At 33.0% G+C, this 25,614-nt stretch overlaps 1 protein-coding gene across 2 annotated transcripts in view; it reads left to right on the top strand.

Moving 5' to 3' along the window:
* The first annotated feature begins 642 nt into the window (after positions 1–642).
* The window catches only part of Cad87A (cadherin 87A), a 45,101-nt gene continuing 20,129 nt past the window's right edge, over positions 643–25,614 (top strand). Inside the window, exons 1-7 of one of the 2 annotated variants that reach the window (XM_017613106.1) lie at positions 643–697; positions 20,435–20,523; positions 20,663–21,009; positions 21,447–21,592; positions 21,747–21,861; positions 22,077–22,269; positions 23,631–23,743. In XM_017613106.1, the coding sequence (XP_017468595.1) occupies positions 20,445–20,523; positions 20,663–21,009; positions 21,447–21,592; positions 21,747–21,861; positions 22,077–22,269; positions 23,631–23,743 (993 nt within the window). In that variant the 5' untranslated portion in view covers positions 643–697; positions 20,435–20,444. The remainder of the gene's footprint in view (positions 698–20,434; positions 20,524–20,662; positions 21,010–21,446; positions 21,593–21,746; positions 21,862–22,076; positions 22,270–23,630; positions 23,744–25,614) is intronic. The other variant, XM_017613105.1, reaches the window with a different exon arrangement.

Below are 25,614 nucleotides of genomic sequence, written 5' to 3' on the forward strand. Positions count from 1 at the left end.
GGAAAAAATAACCAGTGCCCTTTTAGTTTATTCATGAAAATCCTTGTTAGAAAAAACTTACCAGCAACAGGATTGGCTACTATAGGTAGGAATTTCTAGGATACAGTCCGTCCAAGCGCTGCTAGAAAGTATCTCAGTTAAGAAAATCTTCCCAACGTCAGAAGGGATTACTTCAAAAGAAAACTATTATTCTGTAGCTAGTCCAGCCTCTAAGAAGACAAACTTTCTCAGTTAAGGCTTTCGCATGACAGATACTGTCCTGGCGCTGCGAACGTAAACGAATTAGAGAAAGTCTACTAATCACCTGAACATAAAAACATCTGCAGTTTTACAAGGTTTATCGAGCTAGCGCTAACTTCACTTACTATTTGTTACAGGTGTTAATTAGTGTCGAATCAACAATATTTTACCACTTAGTTTCAGAAATTGCATACATATCTTAAAATCTTTTTATTAGTGTTAAAAAAATATTATGCATTTCTGTTAAGGTCACATAACTTTCTTGCGGCTCTCAGACATATTATGCACAATTTACTTACAGTCAATTCAAGTGCATGCTCTTATTTATTTCTCGATTTTTCCCTAGTAACTCATCCGCATATGTCGACACCATCTTAAGTCGCCATATTTCTTTTGCAATTTTGATGCGTAAATAGTTTTCTTAGTAGGTCACTGGGAAGAGATGCCGACGCTATATGTAAACATATTCACATACGCACATATGTTATATATCTATATGTATATACAGATGTGCATATGTATGTACATTAAGGCGCATCAGACTCCATATAAAAAATTGGTATGTACTTTTTTCCATTGAACATAAACAAATTTTTTTATTTTAAGGCTTCTTCTAAAATATTGCGGAAAATATTACAAATATTACAACAGCAACTTTTTTTGGTGATGATGCATCCTAATGTACATGTATATGTACATTTGTGTACCTCACATTGTCCCAAAAAACCAAAGTATTTTTTTAACGCTACCCCCTCTTTTTATTGGTTTTTTCTTAAAAACTATCCAAATAAAATTGTATGCAATTCGGACCACGGCAAAGTTACCAGAATAATATTTGTGCAATTCGCGTATTTTGTTAACTTACTCATTTTACTTCTTTAGTACGAGGGTGACCGAGCTTNAGTCAAAGTTGCCAGAATAATATTTGTGCAATTCGCGTGTTTTGTTAACTTACTCATTTTACTTCTTTAGTACGAGGGTGACCGAGCTTTGCCCGCAGTGCATACACTTTTTAAAGTTTTCAAGGTTTACTTGTCATTTGGATAGCTTTAAAAAAAATTTGGGTTTCGATATCTATTAAGTAAATTTCTTACTCTAAAATTTAGGTGACAACACTATTCCAAAATACGCTGGAATGAATAGTACATATCTTGAGCGTATATGTACTGATTGAAATTAATAAAAAGAAAAAGTTTGTATTACGTAGAAGCGCGGCAACCCTGATCGAAAATATTTTCGGACTAAAGTTCTCAATAATACCTTTCATTTGATATCCATATTGTGATGTTTTAATGAATTTGTAACTAATTTCGAATAGGTGGCACCCTTTTACGAGCCTTTTGCTTATTTATTTATTTATTTATGAGTATAAGAAAATTTTATTGTGACAGAGATAAGGCTTATTCAGATAACCTTAAATTCCAAAAAAATTAATTGAAATTAATTAATTATAAATTTTGTTTCCAATAACCTTTTAGAACATGTCATGTTTTGAATGCATTTTATAGAATCTTACTTTAATTTAAATCCTTTTAATATATACAAGGATATTTAAGGATAATAATTGTAAAAGATATTTTAGTTTAATTAATTTTTTCGATGTCCTTGGGAGAAATTCTGAAGTTCTATTAAAATACCTAATGATGCAGATTTACTATAAATGCACTAAAATATGGGAAACAAAACGAATTTTTCGCATTTCCAAAGTTTTCGTGGACATTTAATTCAATTTATTAACTAAAACTTCAATTAAAAGTCGGCATGGGTCATAGTTATCCGACGGCCATAAAACTTCATATATATATATTTTTAGGCTAAAAAGCACAAACAAAGAGGATATGCATATCAAAATTTACAAAAAAAAAAATTGCCATATATTCTTGGGACAGTACCTACAAACTTTGCTGTCTTGGAGAAATGCTACTTTATTTTTCACATTCAACCTGTGCCACTTCCACAATTTTTCATCACCTTAAGTTGCGCTCGTCCGTTTCCGTCACACACATATTTACACGCATGCTTACTTGTGCATCTTCCTAGTATATGCATGTGCTGCACATCTTCGTTGGCGTGGTTAACTCACTTGAGAGTTAACCCAAATTTATGCAACCGAGTTCTTGAGCGTATTTCCCCCGTAAATGCGCTTGTTTACTGCACCAGCAGCACATATAAATGGGATGCGCGCACTTGCACAAATAAATGGTTTACCCTGCTTGGTTGCTGGCCTTTCGCACTCAGTCGGCCAATTCACACCTGCTTGAGTGGATTTTATGAATCGCAAATTTAAAATTCTTCTTCTATCCATTCGTAAAATTGTTACATGTTGTTGTTGTTGTTGTTGTTGCAAGGTTGCTGGCGCATATGCTCATTTTTATTGGAATTTAATAACATTGAATATCATGTTGAATATATCCCGTCTACTATGTATGCACATTAGGATGGTCTAAAATAAGTAAGTAGGGTTCTATGTCGATAAAAGTATACCCCAATTTTTTATTTTGTTTTCAGGAGACTTCCATTAACAATACCCAATTGTTTATTTCACCATTTTTCAATGCTAAAGATTTTTTTATTTATCTCCCCATTGCTTTTTCTGGCATTTTCTAGGGGGTTTGGTGGACATTTAAAATATGGTTACTATGAAAAAATGGTTAAAAAAATATTATTATTACTGGAATCTCCTAAAGAAATCAGGGATTTCCGGTTGAAAAATATTGATTTCAATGCCAATTCTACGAAAAGTTGTTTTTCCCCCATATAAAATACAAGGAGAACTTTGAGCGCTTTGAGCGACCTCTAAATATTTCTTGATTTCAAAATAAAAAAAATAGAGCGGCATATTTTTTTCGGTGTAGAACAGTCATTGGAGGTGAGAGCATAAACATTCCGACTCTACTTTTTTGTACATGCATTTTTGGACCACCCTAATGTGCATATGTATTTAGTTACACGCCGAATCGATATGTTTTAATTTTATTCAGTAAGCATTGGGCAGATACATAAGTAGTAAGTAGTCAATGCTCTTCACGGCAGCTTCTCGTAAGTACATACATATGTAAGTACTTAGGCTGCCTGTTCTGCGGCTAGCGCTGCACTAACGAAATGCAAATGAGTATAAGTACACATATACATACATCCATACATATGTATGTGTAATACAGGAAGTAGAATAATGAAAATGGGTGCTTTTTTATAAATATGCAGTATAAGTAACTACGTACGTAGATAGGTAAGAATATATATTTACTTGAATGTATAGTTTTGCAGAAAAGTTCTCTGCACTTACTTATATATGTACATATGTATGTGCGTAAGTAATCCGCTTAAGGTTCGTCGAAAGCAGCAAGGCAATTTGTGTATTTATTTCATAATTTATTTTTCGTTGTAAAGCTTTAAAAGCTGTTTACTTATTTATGTACGTACGTTGCCACATCTATTCGTCTTCTCCCTACTTTGTCGGGTATTTATCAACTACTCATTAAGTCTATACGCTTGATATGATTTTTCATTTTTGTATGTTTTTTTTTTTTGTAATATAAGCGCTCTTTGATAGGAATTGAGTTATGGCCACGTTATGAATAGAACTCCTGCGTTGTTGCGTTGCAAGAATATTTAAGATTAGTTTGTGCATAAAACTTTCGACCTTTTAAAGAAATATTTTTGTACTTCCCTGAAAAGCTAACCCTGCAAGGAAACCCACTCGCTGTAGGTACAGAATATGATAATTTTGTTTAAAAGAAGTCAAGAATTTGAAGTGGTATTCATACAAATACCTACATGTGTGTATGCATATCGATAATCATAATATCGATAATGATATCGACAAATGTAGCAATAGCGATGTCGATTAACATGTAAATTGTTTTCATAGCTATTTCGATAATATAGATAACGTTATCTGTAGGTAGTAGTACTGCTGGCAACGCCTATAGATATGCCAATTATGTATATTGCTAATTCACGATACATCGATAGTCATATTACGGTTAAATGTAACAATAGCTGTATCGATTAAAATGCGATATCTAACAACGATAATACCGATATAAATATGTACAGTGAGAAATATCAAAGAAACGTAAAAGCGGAATTCGATTACTTTAATAAAAAGGCTATACATAAAATACATATTTTGAGTTGACAGTTATATCGATAAAACTTTAAACTTTTTAAACTGGAAATTAGAGACTAGATTTTTTATTTTGCAGTTCAGTAAAAATTTCCAGATTTTGTAGCTTTTCGAAATTTTTGGCAGTCTAACAGGGCAATTCTGGCTAGGATAGTAAAAAGCCATTCGTAAGGCAAATGAAAGCTAGATGGCAAGATAGTTCGAAAGAGTTTTGTTATTCTAGCACAAAAGTCTTAGAGAAAAAGCTCTCTCATTCACCATGTATATAATCTTAAGGAACTTATTTTGTTTTGTTCTGTTTTCTTTTTTTAGTTCAATCATCTTTAAATTTTTAAACTATTGTTAAAAAAAAAACGTTTTTTAGTTTTTTATTTTTAGAAACTGATTTCTTTTTTTTTAAATTTACTTTTTTTTCTTTTGTTCATATTATTTTCGTTAAATGTTTAGAATTTATTGTTAATAAAAGGAAGATATTTTTTAGTTTCTTATTTTATTAATTTTTTCTTTTTTAAGTTTAAAGTTTATGAAAAAAAAAATTTATTTCTTTGCTTTTGCTATTCCTACTGGGAATGTATTTTCGCATGCACTTACATACATACATACCTATATAGTCCAACTTTCAATACTCCCGGGGAGTTTGTTCTCCGGGAATTTTTTTCTCATGAAAAAGAAAACCTCCAAAAATTAATTCCCAGAGAGTAGCGTTTTCTCCGAAAATTTGGGAGGAGGAAATTCGAAAGAGCTGTTTAAAACGTTTTTGACAGCTCAACTCTGCCATTTGAAATAAAAAATCCTGCGGGAATTTTTATTCATGATAGGAGGAAATGGAAAAGAGAATGACTCCCAGAAAGTTTCTTTTCAAAATCGGCCTGATAACAAACAAACATGCTTGACTCTAAATATCTCCAAAAATATAATTTTTTTATTCCTTTAATGTTAAAAGATTTTTATGCATCGCCATTTAAAAAAAAAAAATATTTTTTAAAACTATTTTTATTTATTTAAAAAAAAACTTTTGGAACTCCTCAAATCTGCCGAGCTCACGTAAATCTTAAACCGCGACTTTTTTTGGTGTTGCACCCTTATATACATACATACATGTTGCGCCAATATTGCAGCAATAATGCGACGCAGAAACAAACTGTACAAAATAACAACAAGTTCGTAATTTGACCAACAATCAAAATTTTAAGCTGCTTATATAGTACTTAATATTTTGGTTGTGGTTGAAATCGGCCAAATTTGCGTAATAGTTTGTTTTTAAAAGTTTTACCAAGCTTCAATATTAATATGTATGTATGGCATGGAACTCAGATTTATTCAAAATATACTTATCAATATTTTTGTAGCTTGCTAACAGTAAATATTAAAGTTATTTTTAATTGACGTTAAGCTCCTCATAATAGACGACCCCAGCCCCTACGCCGCAAATGGTTTCCTTATATCAATAGCCATCATATTTAGGATTGCATTCAGTGCTTCTGAGGGGTAGAATTTCAGCGCACCAGTTATCCACGAATATGTCGCTCTTTCTATGCTACATAGCCTACTGAAATTGTGTTGTTTGAATAAAGCTGGCCACCATACTAGGGCGGTGGGGTGACATAAGGGCAAAGCGCCATAAGGTAATAACTGAAAAAATAATATTATTGTATTATAGGGCGATCTTTTTGCCTCTCGGCATTTTCATGGGTGTCTTGCCAACTTTTTTGTAAGACAGTTGTAAACTCTGGCATCGATCTTGAAAACTCTTTTCTTTCTTTCGAGAGTCTAATTGAAAGATCTGCTACCTCGATTGCCGTTTTTCTGTTTGTTTTATAGAAATAAGTTTTCTAGAAATTATATGAAATTACAAAACACACATATGTATATATATTTTTTTATTTTTAAAGCGGTAAAAGCATAAAATTAAAAGATAAATAAATAAAAAAGCTGAAATAAAAATAATTAAATTAAGAAAGGGAACAAATTATTACATTAAGTTTCTTAAATATAAATGATATTAAAAAAAATATGCTTCTTTTTAAAACAATAAAATCCAAAAATTTAAGAAAATTAATCAAAAAAGAAAATTGTAATTAAAAAACGAAAAAGTTAAATAAGTTCCTAAAATTTAAATACAGTTAAAAAAATAAAATCTAAAAATTAAAATTATTTAAAAAAGAAGACAAAAATATAGGTTTCCAAAAACTGAATAAAAAGAAAACTATTTTTCGTTTTAAAACAGTAAAAACTAAATATCAAATTTAGAAAAATATATATAACAGTGGACGTCCAATATAACGAATCTTATGTTGTTCGCCTAATTCGTGATATCGAAAGATTCGTCAAATCGAGTGATTTTTTTGACCTATAAGGCACCATTTTAGAAAATATATATTGTCTTTAATTCAACGATAACAAAATTCGAATATTTTTTGTATATATTTTTTACATACAATTTCCTAGCTTTTCTCCACTGCAATTTTTTTCAAATCCCTTAACACCAAAGTAACTTGATGTTAAAACCAACATCATATATGTATACATATTTTCTACAGTTGAACTACCGTTGACTTAAGGAAACCTTTGCTTTCGTAATATAGAAACATCTGCGAGATATTTTTGATAATTCGTTAAACCGAAAACTCGTTAAACCCAAAATTCCTTATTCCCCAAAAGTTCGTTATACAGGACGTATACTGGACATACATAAAAATAAAATTAGATTCCAAAAATTTAATTTTATTAAAAAAGAAAACATTTATAAAATAAGTTTATAAAAATTAAAGGATTTAAAGAATACAATTCTTTGTAAAACAATAAAATTCAAAAATTAAAGAAAATTTAATTTAAGAAGAAAAAAGTATGTGTAGGTTTCCAAAAACTACATATGTCAAATTAACAACAAAAATAAATAAAATGTAAAACTTAAATAAAAAAAAAAAATAATAATTATATAAATAAAATAAGTTTCCGAAAATTAAATAAAATTAAAAGAATATATATTTTTTCCTCTTAAAACAATATATTTTAAAAATTTAAAGAAATTTAAATAAATAAAAAATTAAAAAAGAGAAAAAGTCTGCATCCCGAGGATTCTAACATGAGATCTTTCAAATGGGATGTCAATGCTTTGCTCGCTTTCAAAAGAGCTTTTCTCCATGAAAGTTGGCAAGAGAGCTTTCGTGCCAGAATAAGCCAAGCCAGAATTACCCATTTAGTGATGAGGGTATAGGCTCGCTACCAGTATTTCTTATGACTAAATTAGATTAAGGTATACATTGAAAAAGTAATGGTGATTTCGGGCAACCATCACCCTTGATAAAGCTTCAGAGGGCAGGGGAACGAACACAAAATTTTCTCAGCGCAAAATTTTTAAAGAAAAAATATTTTCCTCATAAGAAAGACCACCAGACTTTTACCTTGCATCCTGAGGAGCTAAAAGTCGTCGGGAATTTTTTTCTACGGACACTCGTACTTTCTTGCAGCATTTCATCGCATTCGGAATAGCAACATTATCCCTTTAACAGTTCTTCACTCATTTGTTGCTATGAGCCGTTNTTACGGACACTCGTACTTTCTTGCAGCATTTCATCGCATTCGGAATATCAACATTATCCCTTTAACAGTTCTTCACTCATTTGTTGCTATGAGCCGTTTCCCTTGGATCACGTTGTATTCATTTAACTGCTACATAAATAATTTCCAATAAATTTCTAAACTCATTACTAAATGCTGTAGCTAAAAGAAAAAAGAACTACGCGTGCTCGGGGGATTGCATTTCATTATTTTTCGCAACACATTAGGCAGCAAATTTGATGCGCAGCTGATAAATTAAATTTCCACGTACGGCATTTGCCGCAATCAGGCACAATTACAAAATTTTCAAATGAATGATTTTAGTACGCCGGCATTCATTCATATATGCCTACACATACATACATAGGCGCATACGTGTTGACACAAATACTGAATAGGGTTAGCGAATCTCGCTGATTATATCTATGTACATCTACATACAAATATTGATTGCAACATGCGATAGCGATTACTCGATGGAATTGATTTTGTGTGAGACTTAAAATCGACAAAATAAATGGCGATGGTGAGCTGGGAGTTGTGGAAGATGTGTGATTACACGCGAGCCTCCTCTAGCCCTAACTGTTGTTTAAGTATGTACATCTATCTATAGCTATGTATGCACATATGCATGTGTAACAGCAACATAAAAATTAGCGCGAAATTGCAATTAGGCGAACATCGGGGAATTCCTGTAAACAATAATTGGATTTAGGAGTTAACGGCTGTACGGCTTTAGGGCAGACAACAATGGTTGCGTCTAAGCACCATGGAGAGGATGCGAACATAGTGATACTATTTAGCACCACCACTACAGACTAGGGATGTTAATTTTTCAGCTTTTTCCGATCCCAGGATTTTCGGGGTGTCGTTATCACCATCCCGGGAGCCCGCGATTAGTCCCGGGATTTGGATATTCATTACTTTTCAACAACTTAAATCGAAAAAAATTGCTTCTATATTGTTGGAGAAGCTCTCCTGCCATAAAATAAATAAATAAATGGGTTTGAAACCTACTTGTTTATTTAAAGTGGCGTTTTTATTTTTTCTCTCTGACGTCAGGATTTATTTTGAAGGACTTTCTTATTCCAAAAATTCAATGCAATGTAGAAGAAAAATATGGGTACCAAATGCAAGAGGAAATTTCTTTAGAATTTAAAATAATTAAAATTTTTTGGATTTTTTAAGCTGATAAAGTTGAGTTTATATAAGTCCTTACATATAATTGGTCCAAAGACAAATATTGCGAAATTGCAAGGATACAATTTTAAAAGGACATTTTTAATACTTACCAATCCTTATGCACCAAAAACTTCAATCTGTTTAAATTCTACAGAATTTCCTCTTTAATTTAATACCCATACTTTTTCTGTAAGCAAATTTCGCTGAATTTTTTAAATCAATTATATATTATGTGCCAAGAATCCCGGGATTTTTGGCTCCTTAAAAAGGCCGGGATTCCGGCATCCCGCAATCCTGGGATTAACATTCCTACTACAGACACATTTGCCATAGTTTAAGTCTGTATGCGTAGGCAGCATGACCCAGTGGGAATTAGGAGCACGTTATAATACCTTATTAGCAACTTACTCTTCACCTGGCAGTCATTACCATTTCCCTGCCGAACGTCCCTTACTTTTACAAAGGCATGGCCGCCTTATGTAAGTAGGAATTTAGAATGTACATTTGGTATCAGACATACTTCTGAGCCGCTTTACAAAGTAAGTTACTAGTAATGCAGAGCAGTCGCTCGGAGTAGTTCGGTGCTTGGAAATAACTTCGGCTGCACGTTATTTTGCAACTGACAACGTAATGTGTCTTCGGAGGTGTTCATTTTGCCCTTTACTAGTAGATGACATTGGCCATGATGACAATTTTGGTACTAAAAACTGAAAGAAAACATGGCTTACCTCGCAAGGTGCTTACCTATTTTCCCAGTGGGGATTTTTAAGTGTCGTATGTACAAATTTCATTACACTCTCTCATAGATGTTGGGTCAACGTTGCGTATGAGTAACGTGTTAGTCTCATTAAACGAAATTTACAGTGTAGCAAATATAAGAAAAAAAAGAAAAGAAAAGAATATAAAATAAAATAAAATAAAATAAAATAAAATAAAATAAAATAAAATAAAATAAAATAAAATAAAATAAAATAAAATAAAATAAAATAAAATAAAACCTACAGTTTCACGACGATTCCGAACGGCGATTGTATTTTTATGAGAAGTTGTTTTTCTTGGCACGAATACACTCGGAGGTTTGCCATTTCCTGGCGAGGGGCGACCGCTGCTAAGAAAAAACTTTTTTTCTATATTTTATTTTTTTGCCATGTTGCTTTGACCAGCCCTGTGGAGTGTTAGGCCGCACTGCTAATGACTACACCCCAGACACATGGCAGATAGAATATATTTTATATAAGAAAATTCAATCTTAAAGGCAATTAATGGACTGGGCGGCGATTAGTTAATGCCTTCTATGCTCTTTATTTTCAAAGGATGTGCTCAAAACATTTAGCTTTTTCCAAAGGCCCTTTGGTATAGTCTATTTCTACGTGATTTTATTTTTTAAGTAATAATTTACGTCATATCCACAAATTGGTAAATTTGAAGTTTTAGTAAACTATTGAGTTAATTATATGCTATATATTTTATATATACAGGTTATAGTCATTTATATGCAAAAATCCTGAATATTTGGTTTTTAATTTTCAGAAATTCTTTAATCCATAAAAGGTTAGCGTGCCGTTGAACCTGAACCATCTTGAAGGGTTAAAAAAAATATCCCCAAAAATGCCTAAGAAGTCCAAAAAAAAAAGTGTCAGAAAATCCCGAAAAGGCAGAAAAATCCAAAATGCCCTGAAAAAGTACCCACAGATCCCGAAAAGTTTGGCAATTTCAAACGTTTCCCAAAAATTTGGAAACGCCCGAATATACTATATTTCGATAGATTTTTGATGATTTTTTTTTAACAAAGGATCAAATACCACTATGGGTAAAAGTTAAGAGCTTGAAAAGTTTAAGGAAAAAATTTGCACTAAGTTTTAATAAGTAAAGTTTTTTCAAAATAATGGCGAACAAAACCAGTGTGCAAAAAGTTAGTGGGTTAAATATTTTACGAGAAAATCACTTGCTAAAATTTAGAATAGGTCTCTGAAGACAAAAATTATATTTTAAGGGATTTTTACATAAAACTACATGAAGTATAATTAGACATCAGACCCTAAGTTGGAAAGTTTGATCCACTGTAAAAATATGTTGACGAAGTGGAGTAACTTCCTCTTAGGACTTGCCTCTCACTTGTGCATAGTTTGCCGTATGATCTGAACCAAAACCATAAAAAGGTTGCACCATTTTATTTTAAGTATTTGAATAGTTAGAAACCTACACAAACAATACTCGAAGCTCCACAGACAAATTAAAAATTGATCGTACTTTCACGCATAAAAATACTCCACAGGGTGACTTTTTCCTTCTACAAGTATGATTTTTTAAAACTCCTAGCCAAATCGTTTAAAAATTGATTTCTCCCAAAAGAAAAAAGGTCATAGAAAAACCAGGTGCCGCTAGTAGCCGCTCTTAATTTCATCGTGGCAACCCAAAATCGAAAAAAATGTAAAACGCCATACAACCACTGCCGCTCGTTATGGGCAACGTACTGCGTAACTTCGTAAGCGCCTGTGGCATTTTCATTCAGCATTTTACGATGCTCAAACAAAAACATGCAAATTAAATTTTTTCCCGCCAAAATTCAATTAGTTGACAACGGGATAGTGCGCGCACAGCAACAACAACAAATAACTTTTCAACAATTGCAAAACCTTCGCTGCGCAGCAAAGCAACAACAATAACGAAAACAGTTTGGCCAACAGGCAGTAACAAGATAAACGTAACAATCTAAAATCAGCTAAAACGGAAAGAAAAACAAATGCAAAAAATGCAATTAGAAGAAAACTAAGTACATATTCAGTGCACACAGTTAAAGCCTTGTGGAGATGTGTGTATCTATGTATGTAGATGCCTGTGACAAAACACTGGATAAGCAAACTTGCATACATACATACATACAAACGATTTCGAACTGCGAGAAAATTTTCACTCTGAATTTTTCGCGATGGCGCGCTATGACCGAAGGGGGATTAATTTCCTTACATTTATGAAGTGCGTTAATACTTATGTACGTACATTAGGCCGTACAATCTTAATTGGTTACAAATATGTGCTATCGATAAGCGATATACCTTCAATTTTTCTCGTTTAATAAAATCCCCGGTTAATTGAACCAAAAATTATGCGGGGAAACCAATAAACCGGTGGTCAATTAAGGAATACTGTACTGTCTTACCTAAAAATTAATGGCTTTTCGATGAGATTTAATATACTGACATTATGATGATAAGAACTGAGATCTGCTGGATAAGCACTAGAACGGGGTCTGCGAGGCAAGAAACTTTGATATATGTCTCATACCTTAAGATCCTACTGTAAGTGCCAACGATGAGGAAAAATGTAAAAAGGCGACGTTCGACCTAAAAAAAGGGTATTTTTTAATTGCCTATCAAAAATTCTTAACGCTTAGCGGTGGACGGCGAACTTTTTTGTTCTGGTACGGTCTAATATGCATTCAAGCTTCAATGTACGTATACCCTGCAGGAAAACCTTTATTTCGAAGAAGTTCGTTCATTAAATCTGATTGAAATCATTTAGCCCGCGTTGCTCCAAAAGTCGCAATGGCCGAGTGAGCACAGAAGTGCCGCTCGAGAGATCCGAGCTCGAGTCCTTGGGCAGCAGAATTTTTTCTTTCTTTTTTTTTTTTTAGTTTACATTTCTTGTCTTTTTTAATTAAATTTTTTTTAAATTAAATTTGCTTTTCATTTTAAGATTTTATTGTTTTAAAAGGATAAATATATGTTTTTTAATTTCATTTAATGTTAAGAAACTCAGTTTTGGTATTTTCTTATTTAATTTCCTTTTTTTTCTTTCCTAATTTAATTTTTTTTTTCAATGTTTAGATGTTATTGAGTAAAAAGATTTTTTTTTATTTCATGTAATCTTTAGAAACTTATTTAATTTTTACTTTTTTATATAAAACTTTTTTCTTTTTAATTCAAGTTTAATTTTCAGATGGTATTGTTTAAGGAGGAATATTTTTTAAATTTGATTTAGTATTTAGAAACTTATTTTATTTTTTTTTAACTTAGCTATCGATTCTTTTGCTGCTGTTTGCTATTTTTTTTTCATTTTAAGATTTTCTTGTTTTGAAAAGATTTTTTTTTTTTATTTCATTTAATTTTTTTATGATCTTCTTTTTTATTTTTTGTTTTTGTCCTTTTTTAAGTTATTTTCTTTTAATTTTTGAATTTTGTTTTAAAAATAAAAAGTGTTTTTAATTTAATTTCTAAGTACTATTTTGTCTTTTTTGATTAAATTTTTTTCCTTTTCTACTTTTTTTTTGTTTTAAGAAGAATAATTTTTTTATTTTTGTATCATTTAATTAAAAAAAATTTTATTTCGATTTTTTTCATTTTCATTTTAATTTTTTTCTTTTTTTTTATTAAATGTTATTTTGTTTATTACCTTTTATTGTAAAAAAACCTTTAAAGTATATGTCTTTTAATTAAATTTAATTTTTAACAAACTTATTTCTAAAAGGCAAACCGCATAACGCTACGACGTTCTCGTTTGCAGATCTTTCAATTAGTCTTGTGAAAAATCTTTAAAGATATTGCCAGAATTGACAATTGTCTTCTGAAAGACTTTTGTCTTACAAGAGATTGTGGTGACTCGAAAGACAGTTGCCAGAATTGCCCTGTTAAAGAGTCGACCCATCTAGTTATGCACTTTAAGTACATTGATTTTTCCTGCATGGTATCGAAATATAGAGTGCTTATGTTTGCTTATCTCTATTACATACTATATACATATGTATGTATTTATGCGCGTGAACTGGTAATTCGCTCCCAAAAAGGTTGCAGTCAAAAAAAAATTGGCATACTTATCTATATACATACAAACTTATGTATGTCCATCGTATGTACTCCATACTAGTATTTTACACGTACCGCAATGGCAACTAACGTCATTTTGGTTTGGCCATTAAAACGTGGGATTTAGTGAAAATTTTTGTGTAATTGAGTTGCTCATGTTTTGGTAAATGTTGCTGTGTTTAAGATAATACATGGTAGTAGTGGTGCGTATTGGCGAAGAATTTATTTTACAAGCACATCGTTAATTTTAAGTATTGAAATACAATATAGTACTCAGTAGGTCGCATATAAGTATTTAATGAGAAGGAAATACATATTCGACAGCAAAAAGGATAAATGAAAACCTTTTTATGAGATAGGTAGCTTAGCTATTTTTTATTAAAAATTTAGCGTAACGGCTTGCATTGCTGCGCCAAGAAATATATATTTTTTATATGTATATTGAACAGCTTTTAATCTGTTCCGGTATCTTGGATATATACAAGTTTTTGTTTTTCCTCCTTGTGTAAAAATAAATCATTTTTTTTGGGTGCGAAAAACATGGATTTTCGCTATTTTCGGACCATTTCGAGGCTATTTTAGACTAGCTCAAGACTCTTAGAGGACTATTTCGGGACTAGTTCGGGTGTTTTACAGGACTAGGTCAGGAACATTTTGGGCTTGGTTTAGAGATATTTTCGGACGATTTCGGAACTAGTAGAGGACTATTTCAGTAACATTTCGGGACTTGTTTTGAATCATTTTGGGACTAGTAAGGGACCATTTCTCGTCCGATTCAGCGTTGAGAAATTTTGGTACTTTCGTATCAGAGACGTAGGTATTTTTATAACATATCTGTATTTTTGCTATTTTGAACTATCTACATATTTGCATGGCTTCCCAAAGAAGGTTCGGCCTTTTGTGAGGCATGCAATGAAGCCAAAGAGTACTACAAAATTGCGTATTCAAAAAAGTTCTAAAAAATCTCTTTTAAAAAAATTTAAATTTTGCATGAGAATTAATTGAATTTTTCTGAGTTTTGAACACAGTTTATAAATTATGATTTCTGCTATAGTATGAACTAAACTTTTATAAAAAAAAATAGCGGAGAAAATTATAATAAAAAATTTTGCATAACGACATTGTGAAAATTTCTCTGTGCCAATATTTTTTGCCATTAATGTAGCTCCTCTTAATTTGTGTGATTTTAGGCTAAAGTAATTTTTGTCAATCATTAATTTAGTAAAGTTAATCTATGTTTAAATTTTTTTTATTGAAAAATTAAATGCAAAGCAAAACCCATTTGTCTTTTATAACTGTAAACAAATCTTCTTGGTACTCTCAAAGGCGTTTTGCTACGTTTTTTTGGTAGGAGGGAAAATATGTGGGTGGCAAAACTGGTCCGATTCAAGACTAGTTCAAGTTCCTGTCGGGATATGTTCATAGCTTTTTAAAACCACTTCGAGAGTTCTCAGGACAATTTTGGGGCTAGTTCGGGACTATTTCGGGGTACTTCGAAAGTACTAGAAGAACTATCCTCGAAGTGCTTGTGAAAAAGTCGTGTACTGGTCCCGACAGTATGAATAAAATGAAATCAAATCAATGTTTAATATTTAACCTAACTTATTTATATATGTAACTGAGTCGCCGAATGCTTTTCCTAGCCGTGCACATATGTTTACACATAAAATTCCATGAGTACTCACGCCAATTTTTATTTTTTTTAATATTTTCAATTTAGCTGTAGAATATGTAAACAACAAAAACATTGCGTGAACTTGCAAGTGTAAAACACTTAAGTAAACTAAATGAAGCGAAGAATAAGGAAGGAAGGAAGCACCGATGATAAGGAAAAAACTTAAACACAGACAAACATAAGAAGCGGAAAGCAGCTGTGCATCAAAAAAGCAAAAAAAAAAAGAAGGAAAACAATAGAGAAATTGTGCAGCAAAAACTCCTGCTAAATGTGTAAAAAAAACACAGACAGCAAACGCTTGTTGCATACCACAATAAGCGCGTATGCCACATCAACACTTAAAGAAGAGAGTTAATTGATCGGGTGTGTGATGGAGGGCGGCTTTTTTCAGGCTGATGCTGACTGCCGCTGGCAGTAATGTTGGTGTAAACATTACTTTTTGGCACTTTGGCAACACGCGCTTCAAAGCTGCAACACTCAACTCGTCAAGTGTGCAAGTGTGTTGTCTGTTACCCGTCCTGTTGCTTCGTTGCTGTGTCGCTGTCGCTATTTGTGATTTCTCTTGTTGCTGCTATTACTGCCACTGCAACTGTTGATGCTGCACTCAGTTGATTTTGCTCGCTGCACACCCTCAAGTGACTTTTTTGCGCACTCGCTCGCTTACTAAATATATGCTCGCACTCGTACTCGTTGCTTGCTTGCAGGCACAATTCACGCTATTTGTTTTTCCACTCCACCCGACGCACTCGACTTAACAGCTTTCAACTGCAGTACCGCTGCTCACGAAGCTGATGGAGCCGCTTGACGGGCGGGTTATGTTTACGGTGACCATCCGTACTGTATTATACGGGACAGTCCTATTTTTTTGACCAATTGTCCTGGCAATTAATTTATTTTATACGGGACGCCAAATGTTCTGTATTTGTTCCGTATTCGAGGTTCGGTATTTCGACGCCTTAAAAGCTCATTAAAATGGAATGCCTATGTACCAGTCTGAATTATACATTTTAGCAAAGTTCGGCTATTTTTCTTGTGTTTATTTAATGTTTATTACTATTTTTTAAGTAAAGCGAAATATCCGACTTTGTGCAAAAACTATTGGAATCAATTCGGCAAATTTTCACCAAAATTTCAAACTTTTTAATCAGAACCTTTAGAAAAAAATTTGGTTGCAGTTTTATATTAAAATTTAGTATAATAAAATGCAAGGCAACGTGCTGCTCATTTTCTTCCCTATCAACAAATTGTCGAGCATACTAACCTTGCATGAAAAAAATGCGTAGCACCGTCGACAAAAAAAAAACATTGCCAAAAACTAACGGTAAGTCCTAGCTACTTAAATTTGCACTTTATCGTACTAAAATTTACCGAAGCTTTTGTAAGAAATTTTTTGGAGTAAAAATCTCGTAAAAAATTTGTGATTTTACTATAAGGATACTGTTTCAGGGCTAATGCATACATCTAAGAGCATTAAAGAAAGTATTAAGATCTGTTAGCTTTTATGGAAAAAATTTGCAAAATTATTGTTTGTCCCCTATTCGGCTCGCATAAATAAAATATGGTCACCGTAGTAATGCTTGCCGTGTTGATGTTTTGATTTAAGTGCGTCAAAAGTTGACTTCCTGCTGTCGTCCTCGCGCGCTGTTGGTGCTGCCGGTGGCGGCGTTGCTATATGCAGCTAATGAAGTTGTTGCTAGTGCCGCACTACGATTGCGCCCCAGTAGTGTTTGCATGTTTGCTGTTTACCCTTATTCACGATTTACCCCACTGTAAGTTTGAATGTTGAGAATGTTTTTGTTAGTCACTCATTGACGTTAGTTTTTTGTTCGCCTTTTTCGTTTTCAGTTTCTCTTTTATTTTTTTTTTTTTTTAGTTTTTGCGCCTGCATCACTTCTTTGTTTGCTTTTCCACTGCGGCAGTGCGGCAGCAACATCTGCAGTTTCTTGCTCCAACAGCTGCTGGTGCTGCGCTTATTTCTGTTTTGTGTGCCAACACCCGCAAGGCAATAAAATCCAACGCAAAAATTCGGGTAGCTGCAGCAGCGTTGCGCTGTTGCCTTTTTCGCGCTGTGGCATTAATTAGTGCACACCCGAACTTCAGACTCGAAGCTTAAAAAGCCGAAAAACTATTTTAAATTTTTAGTGAATATTTGTTTTGGGATTCTAAGTGGGAATCGCGCGAGCTACGGAGGGAGGAGGCGTGCTCGTGAATGAGTTGGAATGGTGCGTCCGCGCACAAATTGCTGTAATTAATGTCGTGCGAAGTCGTGCAAGCTTGGCTGCAATCAAGTGGTGTTGCTTGTTGAGTGCGGAGGGTATGTGATGAGGTTTAAGTGGTTTGATGAAAGCAAAAATTCAGTGGTTGCTGATGGCTTTGCATGAAGGTTCTTTGGCGCCAATTTGTGTGGCTTTCGAGCAAACAGACAATGCATGTGTAACATATGTATATACATGCATACATACATATGCTTCATACACATTACACATGTATATATATATTTGTTGCATTATTTAAATTTTTTGTGAGTATACTGTTAACATTTTGACACCGTCATTAACTTTTTGACGTTCATTAACTTTTTCAGCTAAATTGTTAAACAATCATATTACATAGTACCAGGGTGAGCAAGGACTGCTCGAAGTGCATACACTTTTTAAAGTTTCTAAAAATTAAATAAGATATCTAGCGAAATATACAGCCAAACGAATTTGAATAAAATTTGCAACGCACATAGCTTAACATATAAAATATTTGTTGAAGGTTGCCACCTGCCTAATAAACTAAATTCAATTTAAATTATAAGTTCAACGAAAATTTACAATATGGATGCCAAGCTAACGGGATGTAAAAACCTTTGATTCGAATACATTTTTGAGAGGGTTGCCACCTGTTTAAAGTGTTAAATTCAATTTTAATAATAGGTTAAATGAAGTAGTATTACAATATGGGTGGCAGACGAAGAACTAATGTTTCAGAAAATATTTTAAAGAGAGTTGCCATCTGTTTTGAAGCCACATCCCATTTTTTAATAAGAAATAAATAAATTATTACAATGTGAATGTCAAACGAGATACTAATGTTTAAGAGAACTTTATTTTGAAAATATTTCGGAGAGTATTGCCACCTTTTTAAAAGCCCAATTCAATTTAATTATTAAGTTGAGTACAGTATTACAATATGGATGGTAATCGAAAGAGTTATAGGAAAGCTTTGTTTCGAAGATATTTGTAAGGAGCGTTCCCACCTATTTAAAAGTTGAATTAAGTTAAGTATTACAACGTGCATGTCGAACGAAAGATGTTTACGAAAGCTTCATTTCGAAAATGTTTTGAAACCAGTGGCCACCTGTTTGAAGGTGTAATTAAATTTAATCAGTAGCATTAATGAAATACTACAATAATATATTGAACAGGGTTGCCACCCGTTTGAAATGGAAAATCAATTTCACGCAATATTACATATGGCTGGCAAACAAAAGGCCCAGAGTGACAAAGATGGCCTATTTAAGTAGAGATTGTTGATTAATTCAAAAATTTATGTTTAGATCATACATTTATTCTGCACTTAAATGGCCAATATTGGCTATTTAAATATGAGATATGCAACCCTGTGCTTGTACCAAACAACCAAGATTAGTAGATAAGTGGTTTTATCAATCTTGCAAAACAACAATCAGCTGTTCAGCACAAAATGTAAACAAACAAACATATGCAAAAACAATATCAAGGAACCAGTAACAGTGTTGCTACTTGTGTTGTGTAGGATATTGAAATAAAGGTGATTTGAAGTCCAACAAAAGCTTAACAACATTTAAAGAACAATTTAAAATTAAACTTAAGTGCCATTTAAATATTCATCTGAAATTGGCCCTAAGAGAGCTATATTACGAAAACAATTCTATTTAGGTGAACATTTGGGAAATAGCATTAAATTAAATTTAACTATTTCGACAACCTTATTGAAATATCGTATTTAACTTACCAAATAGATTTTGAATTACTAAACAGATGACAACCCTTTTCAAAAACATTTTCGGTAAAAAAGATTATTTTTAATCTTTCCTTTGACACCCATATTAAAATGTTTCACTTAACTTGTTAATTGAATTAATATTGAATTTTTAAACAGCTGGCAACCTTCATCAAAAATCAATACACAAAGTTTTCTTTACAATCTCTTGTTTGAAACCTATATTACAATATTTTCCAACCAGGTGGCATCCAACTTCAAAAAATTTTCGAAATGAAGCTTTCTTAAACTTTTTGTTGAATTGATTGTTTAAAAATTGTCTTCGAAATTAAGTTTTCTTAAAGCTTCCTCTCTTTATACATGTATACAAATATTTCATTTAACTTTCATTAAATTGATTTAATTTTTTGAGCAAGTGGTAACCTTCTTTAAAATTATTTCAAAATAGATCTCTTTGGAACACCTTCTTTTAACATCGGCACTGTTGTAATATTTTATTTAACTTATTAATTAATTGATTATCGAAACGGTTTGCTTACAGAAAGTTGAAAAAAAACGATATTTAATACGAACTTATACTTCTTTACTTGTTTATACTGTTTTTAAAATATTTTTTTCTTTTTTTTTGTTCAACTCGCATACCGTCAAAATCACTTGAGACTTTTCAATAGAAAAGCTTAACCCTTTGAGCACCACAAATTTGTAAAAAAAATACGGCATAAATTGTAAACTTTAATTTAACAAAAGCTAAGTAAATAAATACATATACATACATATGTATTTTGATTTTTTCCCAAACCAAGAAGAAACACTTCCTTTCACTTTATTTATTATACAATTTGCTTATACAATATCACATTCTTTTCATTTTTGCAGCACCAACACAATGGCTAGATTAAAATTATCGCACACGCACTACCAGCTGCTGTTGTTCGCGCTCGTCAGCATCGTACCGTTAGTCAGCTGTAAGTAAATTTTAATATTGCACAATAAACCGCACATTTTGAACCAATCACGCTTAGCTTAGCTCCTCTTTAATTTTTTTGTTTGTTTTTCCACTACAAATCTTTAACCTAACGTATATAATTTTCCTCTCTTTCACAGCCGAAACAAATCGCCCGCCAGTTTTCACTCAAGTACTCAATAATATTGTGCTCGAGGAGAATGCAGCCGTTGGCACAGTCGTGGCTCAGCTGCAGGGCTATGATCCGGAAGGCAGCAATGTCACATTTGGTGCAATCGGTTCGGAACACTTTGAAGTGGATCCCATTACGGGTATAATAAAACTAATTAAGCCATTAGATCGCGAGGAAAAGGATAGCCTATTATTTCATGTCACAATACGAGATCAGGTCAATCCAGATGGTGAATCTGATCAAGACAATATTGTACAAGTGCCAATTACTATAATTGTGCTAGATGAAAATGATAATCCACCGGAGTTTCAGAATGTAAGTTGTATTGGGAAATTTAAATTTTACCCTTTTGTTTGGAAACAGTTAGTCCTAAATAGTACCAGGTGAATGTGAAGTTAGCGATTCAGTTGCATAAGTAGATTGGGTTAGAAATTAAATATTGATTTTCTTTTATTTTACTAATTTTGTCGGGAGCAGTACAAGACTTTTTCATTGCCACTTCGGGAATAGTATAGCACTATTTCAGGATTATACGCAGGCTATACTTTCCGATAAAAAATTATCGAAAACGATTCGCGTGGTTCATAAATATCTGGTAACAAACATACTTTTTTGAAGCCGGTTAAAAAATTTTAAATTTCTTTAGGTTCTTATCCAAGTTATTCCATTGCTTTTGTACATATGTATCTTAACGACTAGTATTCTTTTATTATCTAATATGTTTTTAATCATTCCCCTTTCTCTCCACACAGACACCCTACGAAACAGATGTCAATGAAGATGCCGCCATTGGCACAACAATTTTCAATCAAATACTTGTCACAGACCGCGATACCATCGGCGAGAGTCTCGACTTAAAATGCCTGCCACAGGAACAGAGTCCGGAGGCATGCAACAAGTAAGTGTATGCAGTGTGAATGTAACGTGCAAACAGTGTATACAATGCTTGAAGGAAATTAAAAAAAAAAAATACGGTTCTTTTTATATCTTGTTTATATTTTTTATAAATTTCAACCACTTCTTACCGATGCTTTTATTAAACGCCCACACAGATTCCGCTTGGAGCCGCTATCACGCGAGCCGACCGTACTGAAGGCAGCAGTGGTGCTAAATGATACGCTGAATTATAATCAACGCATGATTTATCACTTTCAAATTGAAGCAACGGTAAGCATATACTATGTACATACTTACATATGTTTATACAAAGCGGCCGGTGTAGATAGGTGGGCGGAATGTTGTACTTTTATTACCAATTGGCAACTGACTTTTTAATGTTCAATTAAGCGTTTACTTAATAATTTTTTCTTTATACTTTTTTCGTTCTCTCTTTGATTTCTCTCGCTCTCGAACATTTTCTTACATTCCTTGCCGCTCGTTAGGATGGCGTACATAAATCACAAACGAATTTCGAAGTACGCGTTAAGGATGTACAGGATAAGCCGCCTGTATTTCAAGGCTCCTTGTCGGCGGTCATCGACGAGGATAGTCCCATTGGCACGTTGGTGCTGAAGGTGCAGGCACGCGATGGTGACACAGGCGAACCGAGAAAAATCGTTTACGATTTGTTAACGAGTAAGTGCAATAATTAAGTTGATTAATGGATGAAGCTTTTTACGCAATTATCTGATAAATTATTGAGCGCGGAAAAGAAGATTCATTGCATTTGTACGTGGTGTATTTGATTGCGGGCGTGTATGTGTGTGTGTGTGTGTGTGTGCGAGAGCTTTCATTAACAGAAGAATGCAAGCGCATTTCCGCAATTACACAGAAACTTATTAAGTTGTTACAATGCAGTTATACAAACGAATACATTACAAATGAAGCTATTGCCGCGAAGAAAACTTAAGTGGCAGCAACAAAAAAAAAAACAAATTGATATTTAATTTGTATAAGAATTTATTTCTTCTTGTTCGTTCAGGCACTTTTTTATCCGCATCTCCTTTCATCTATGTATGTACATTAAGGTGGTCCAAAAATGCATGTGAAAAAGGCGGAATTTCTATGCCCTCACCATAACTCGCACCTTGCCAAATTTTATTTTATTATTTTTTAATTTTAATTATATGTTCACAAAAATACATTTTATTTTTTAACAAAAAACCGCATAAAAGAAAGTTTAAATTTTTTTGCCACATTTAAAAAAAATCAACAAGCTTTTGTAAAAATTTCAAGCTTTTTACTTAGATCTCTAAGAAATATTTAGGGTATGCAGTTTTGTGTAGTCCATTCAAATTTTCTATATTGAAGTGCAAATTTAAGGCAGCTGTGACTTGCCGTTGATTTTTGGCAGTTGTTTTTATTGACGATGGTCAGTAATTTTCTTCCATACAAAGTACAAAACATTTAACAAAAAAATTGCCAAAAATCAACGGTAACTCCCAGCTACTTTAAACTTTCCATTTATCAAACTAAGTGCCAATTTCTCAAGTTAAAATTTATCTGCCACTCAAACCCATTTTTTCAGTTCAAAATTTATGTTTACAGGGCAGATAAGTTTTAAAACCTACTTGAGGAAACGACCCTAAATTTGGAAAATCTAAATATTTCCTAGAGATCTAATTAAAAAGCTCGAACTTTTTAGGAAGGTTTGTTGATTTTTTTAATGTTGCTCAAAGATTGAAAATGGGTTAAATAAATAATTGGGTGTTATTATTGGAAGTCTCCTGAAAAGAACCAGAGTTTTCCGATCGCGGAATTCTATACCTTTTCTACGAATAGATGTTTTTTTCCCATATAAAATATATGGAAAACTTTCAGCGCTTTGAGCGACGTCTAAATATTTTTTTGATTTCGTAAAAAAATAGTGGTATAGTTTTTTCGATGTAGCACGAACCTAGGGGGTGAGAGCATTAAAACTCCGACTTAACTTTTTTTTTACTATCCTAATGTGCACACACACTTACGTAACTTCCTTTTCTTGCTTGTCCTTTCAGACCCCATGGACTATTTCTTGCTGGATGAGAGAAGTGGTGAATTGCGTACAGCAAAACCATTGGATCGCGAGGCTCTTCCCGATAGTACCGGCCTGATAACGCTTACTGTTAGGGTAAGTAGAAAACCATTACATATTGTGCGGATTCGAATTTTATAAGATTTAAGTTAAAAACTGTTACTTTCCCAATTTGGCCCGTTGAAGGTTCACCAAAAGATTACGTCTCAAATCAATGTGTGTTTTGTGGGCTAGAACGCGTTGAAAATACTTTTAAACATTGTGTTTTTCGTCGTAGGTGCCCTCACCTTTCTGGCTATAAGCTTAACTGGTCTTCTGGAATATTTCATTGTTTTTAAGGGAATAAAAATATAATCACATAGTAGAGTAACCAGATAATCAAACAGCTTTGAATACTTATAGTGAATACCATTAGTGATAGACGAATTGACTTATGTAGTCTCTATCAAAATTTACTAAAAAATCTGTCCATATTTTCAAAATACATGGAAAAGACATTTCCTTATGTCGTCAATATGCACTTTCGTTAAACCATTTTAGCTTAACACGTGGCTTCTGATTTTTATGAAAACTTCAATACATCCGACATCTCTTGACCAATTTTTATTTACGAGTTCTCATTGTTACGGAAAGACAAAAGCGATGATAGAACGTTGACGGTGACGGGTTCTCGGCGTGAGAAAAAATTAGACCCATGGGATTAATGCGATTACCCGCTTGATTTGATATTGATGTTGATGTGGCTTGCTCTTGCTCATGTGCAAAATTAACAAACCGGAGCTCTCAATGGCCCCCATTGCAACTAACTTGTTCATTGAATTTTCTGAAAGCTTCCCTCCACTCGCTATTGCTTCTGGAAGAGAGCCGACGCAAATGCGTGTTGGCCTTGGAGTACAAATCCCAGTTTATTTTCCTCAAATTTCCGTAAGGATCATTTATAGTATGGGCTTCTTTCATGGAAAATTTGGTGAACCGGTGATCTAGGAAGAAGCCCGGGAAATCGGATCCGAAGTGGCTAGGATCTGATTAAGGAAATCATCCCTGATAGCGGTTACAAAAGCGTGATAACAAACACCCAAATATTTGTTAAGTATAAAATTTAAGAGTGACTCCCCTCTTAGGTTTATGTTCGAGCACCGCCAAATTTTGTGCTGTATAAAAAGAAGCACAAGTAGATCAGTTTTCCTGCATTGATTTAAGGATATTTGAGTTTTCTTTCCATAGAAGAATTTATTTTTATCTCAAACATTTAAATTTTGATAGCAGCATCGGCATTTAAACAGAAAATTAATAAGTAAATACTTTTGAACTGAACCCCGAAATTTTTTCAACCTCACCCAGTTAGCTGAGTGTATTGTAGGTGTATTTATTTCAATAAACTCAAAACCAAAAAAAAAAAAATATTGGCAAACGAAAACTTTCTTAAACGTCTTGCGATACATTTTCAATTAACTTATTCCCAGAATTCAAGCCCAATTTGAGTTTTTAAACTGGTTACAGAAGTGAAGCCTTATCTAAACCATTGCCATTGATACCCATATTGTAATAATTCATTTAAATTGTTAATTGGGTTGAATTTAACTGTTTAAAAGGGTGGCAACCTTCTCTCTCTCCCTCCCTCTTTCGTCTGACACCCATAAGGTAATATACGCATATGTATGTAGTATGTATTTGAATTAGCCAATTCCCATAATTCAAGGTGAAGTTGATTTTTCAAGCTGGTGGCAACCCTTCAAGTTTATTTCAAATTTTTTAACAGGTGGCAGCCCTCCTACATGCGTATGGAATTTTATATACATATCTCTATACAAAATTCCAGTAATCTAGCACATATACTTCCCGAGATATGCAGTATGAAAAAGTTCGTTTGTATGGGAGGTGCCAAGCCTCCGTTTCCAATCAATATAAAAGCTAACTTATGTTTTAAGTTGGGCTATACAACACGAGTGTGCAAAATTTCATGATGA

Source organism: Rhagoletis zephyria, unplaced genomic scaffold (genome assembly GCF_001687245.7).
Source record: "Rhagoletis zephyria isolate East Lansing unplaced genomic scaffold, Rhagoletis_zephyria_1.1 Rzeph_scaffold_00613, whole genome shotgun sequence".
NCBI lineage: Eukaryota > Metazoa > Arthropoda > Insecta > Diptera > Tephritidae > Rhagoletis > Rhagoletis zephyria.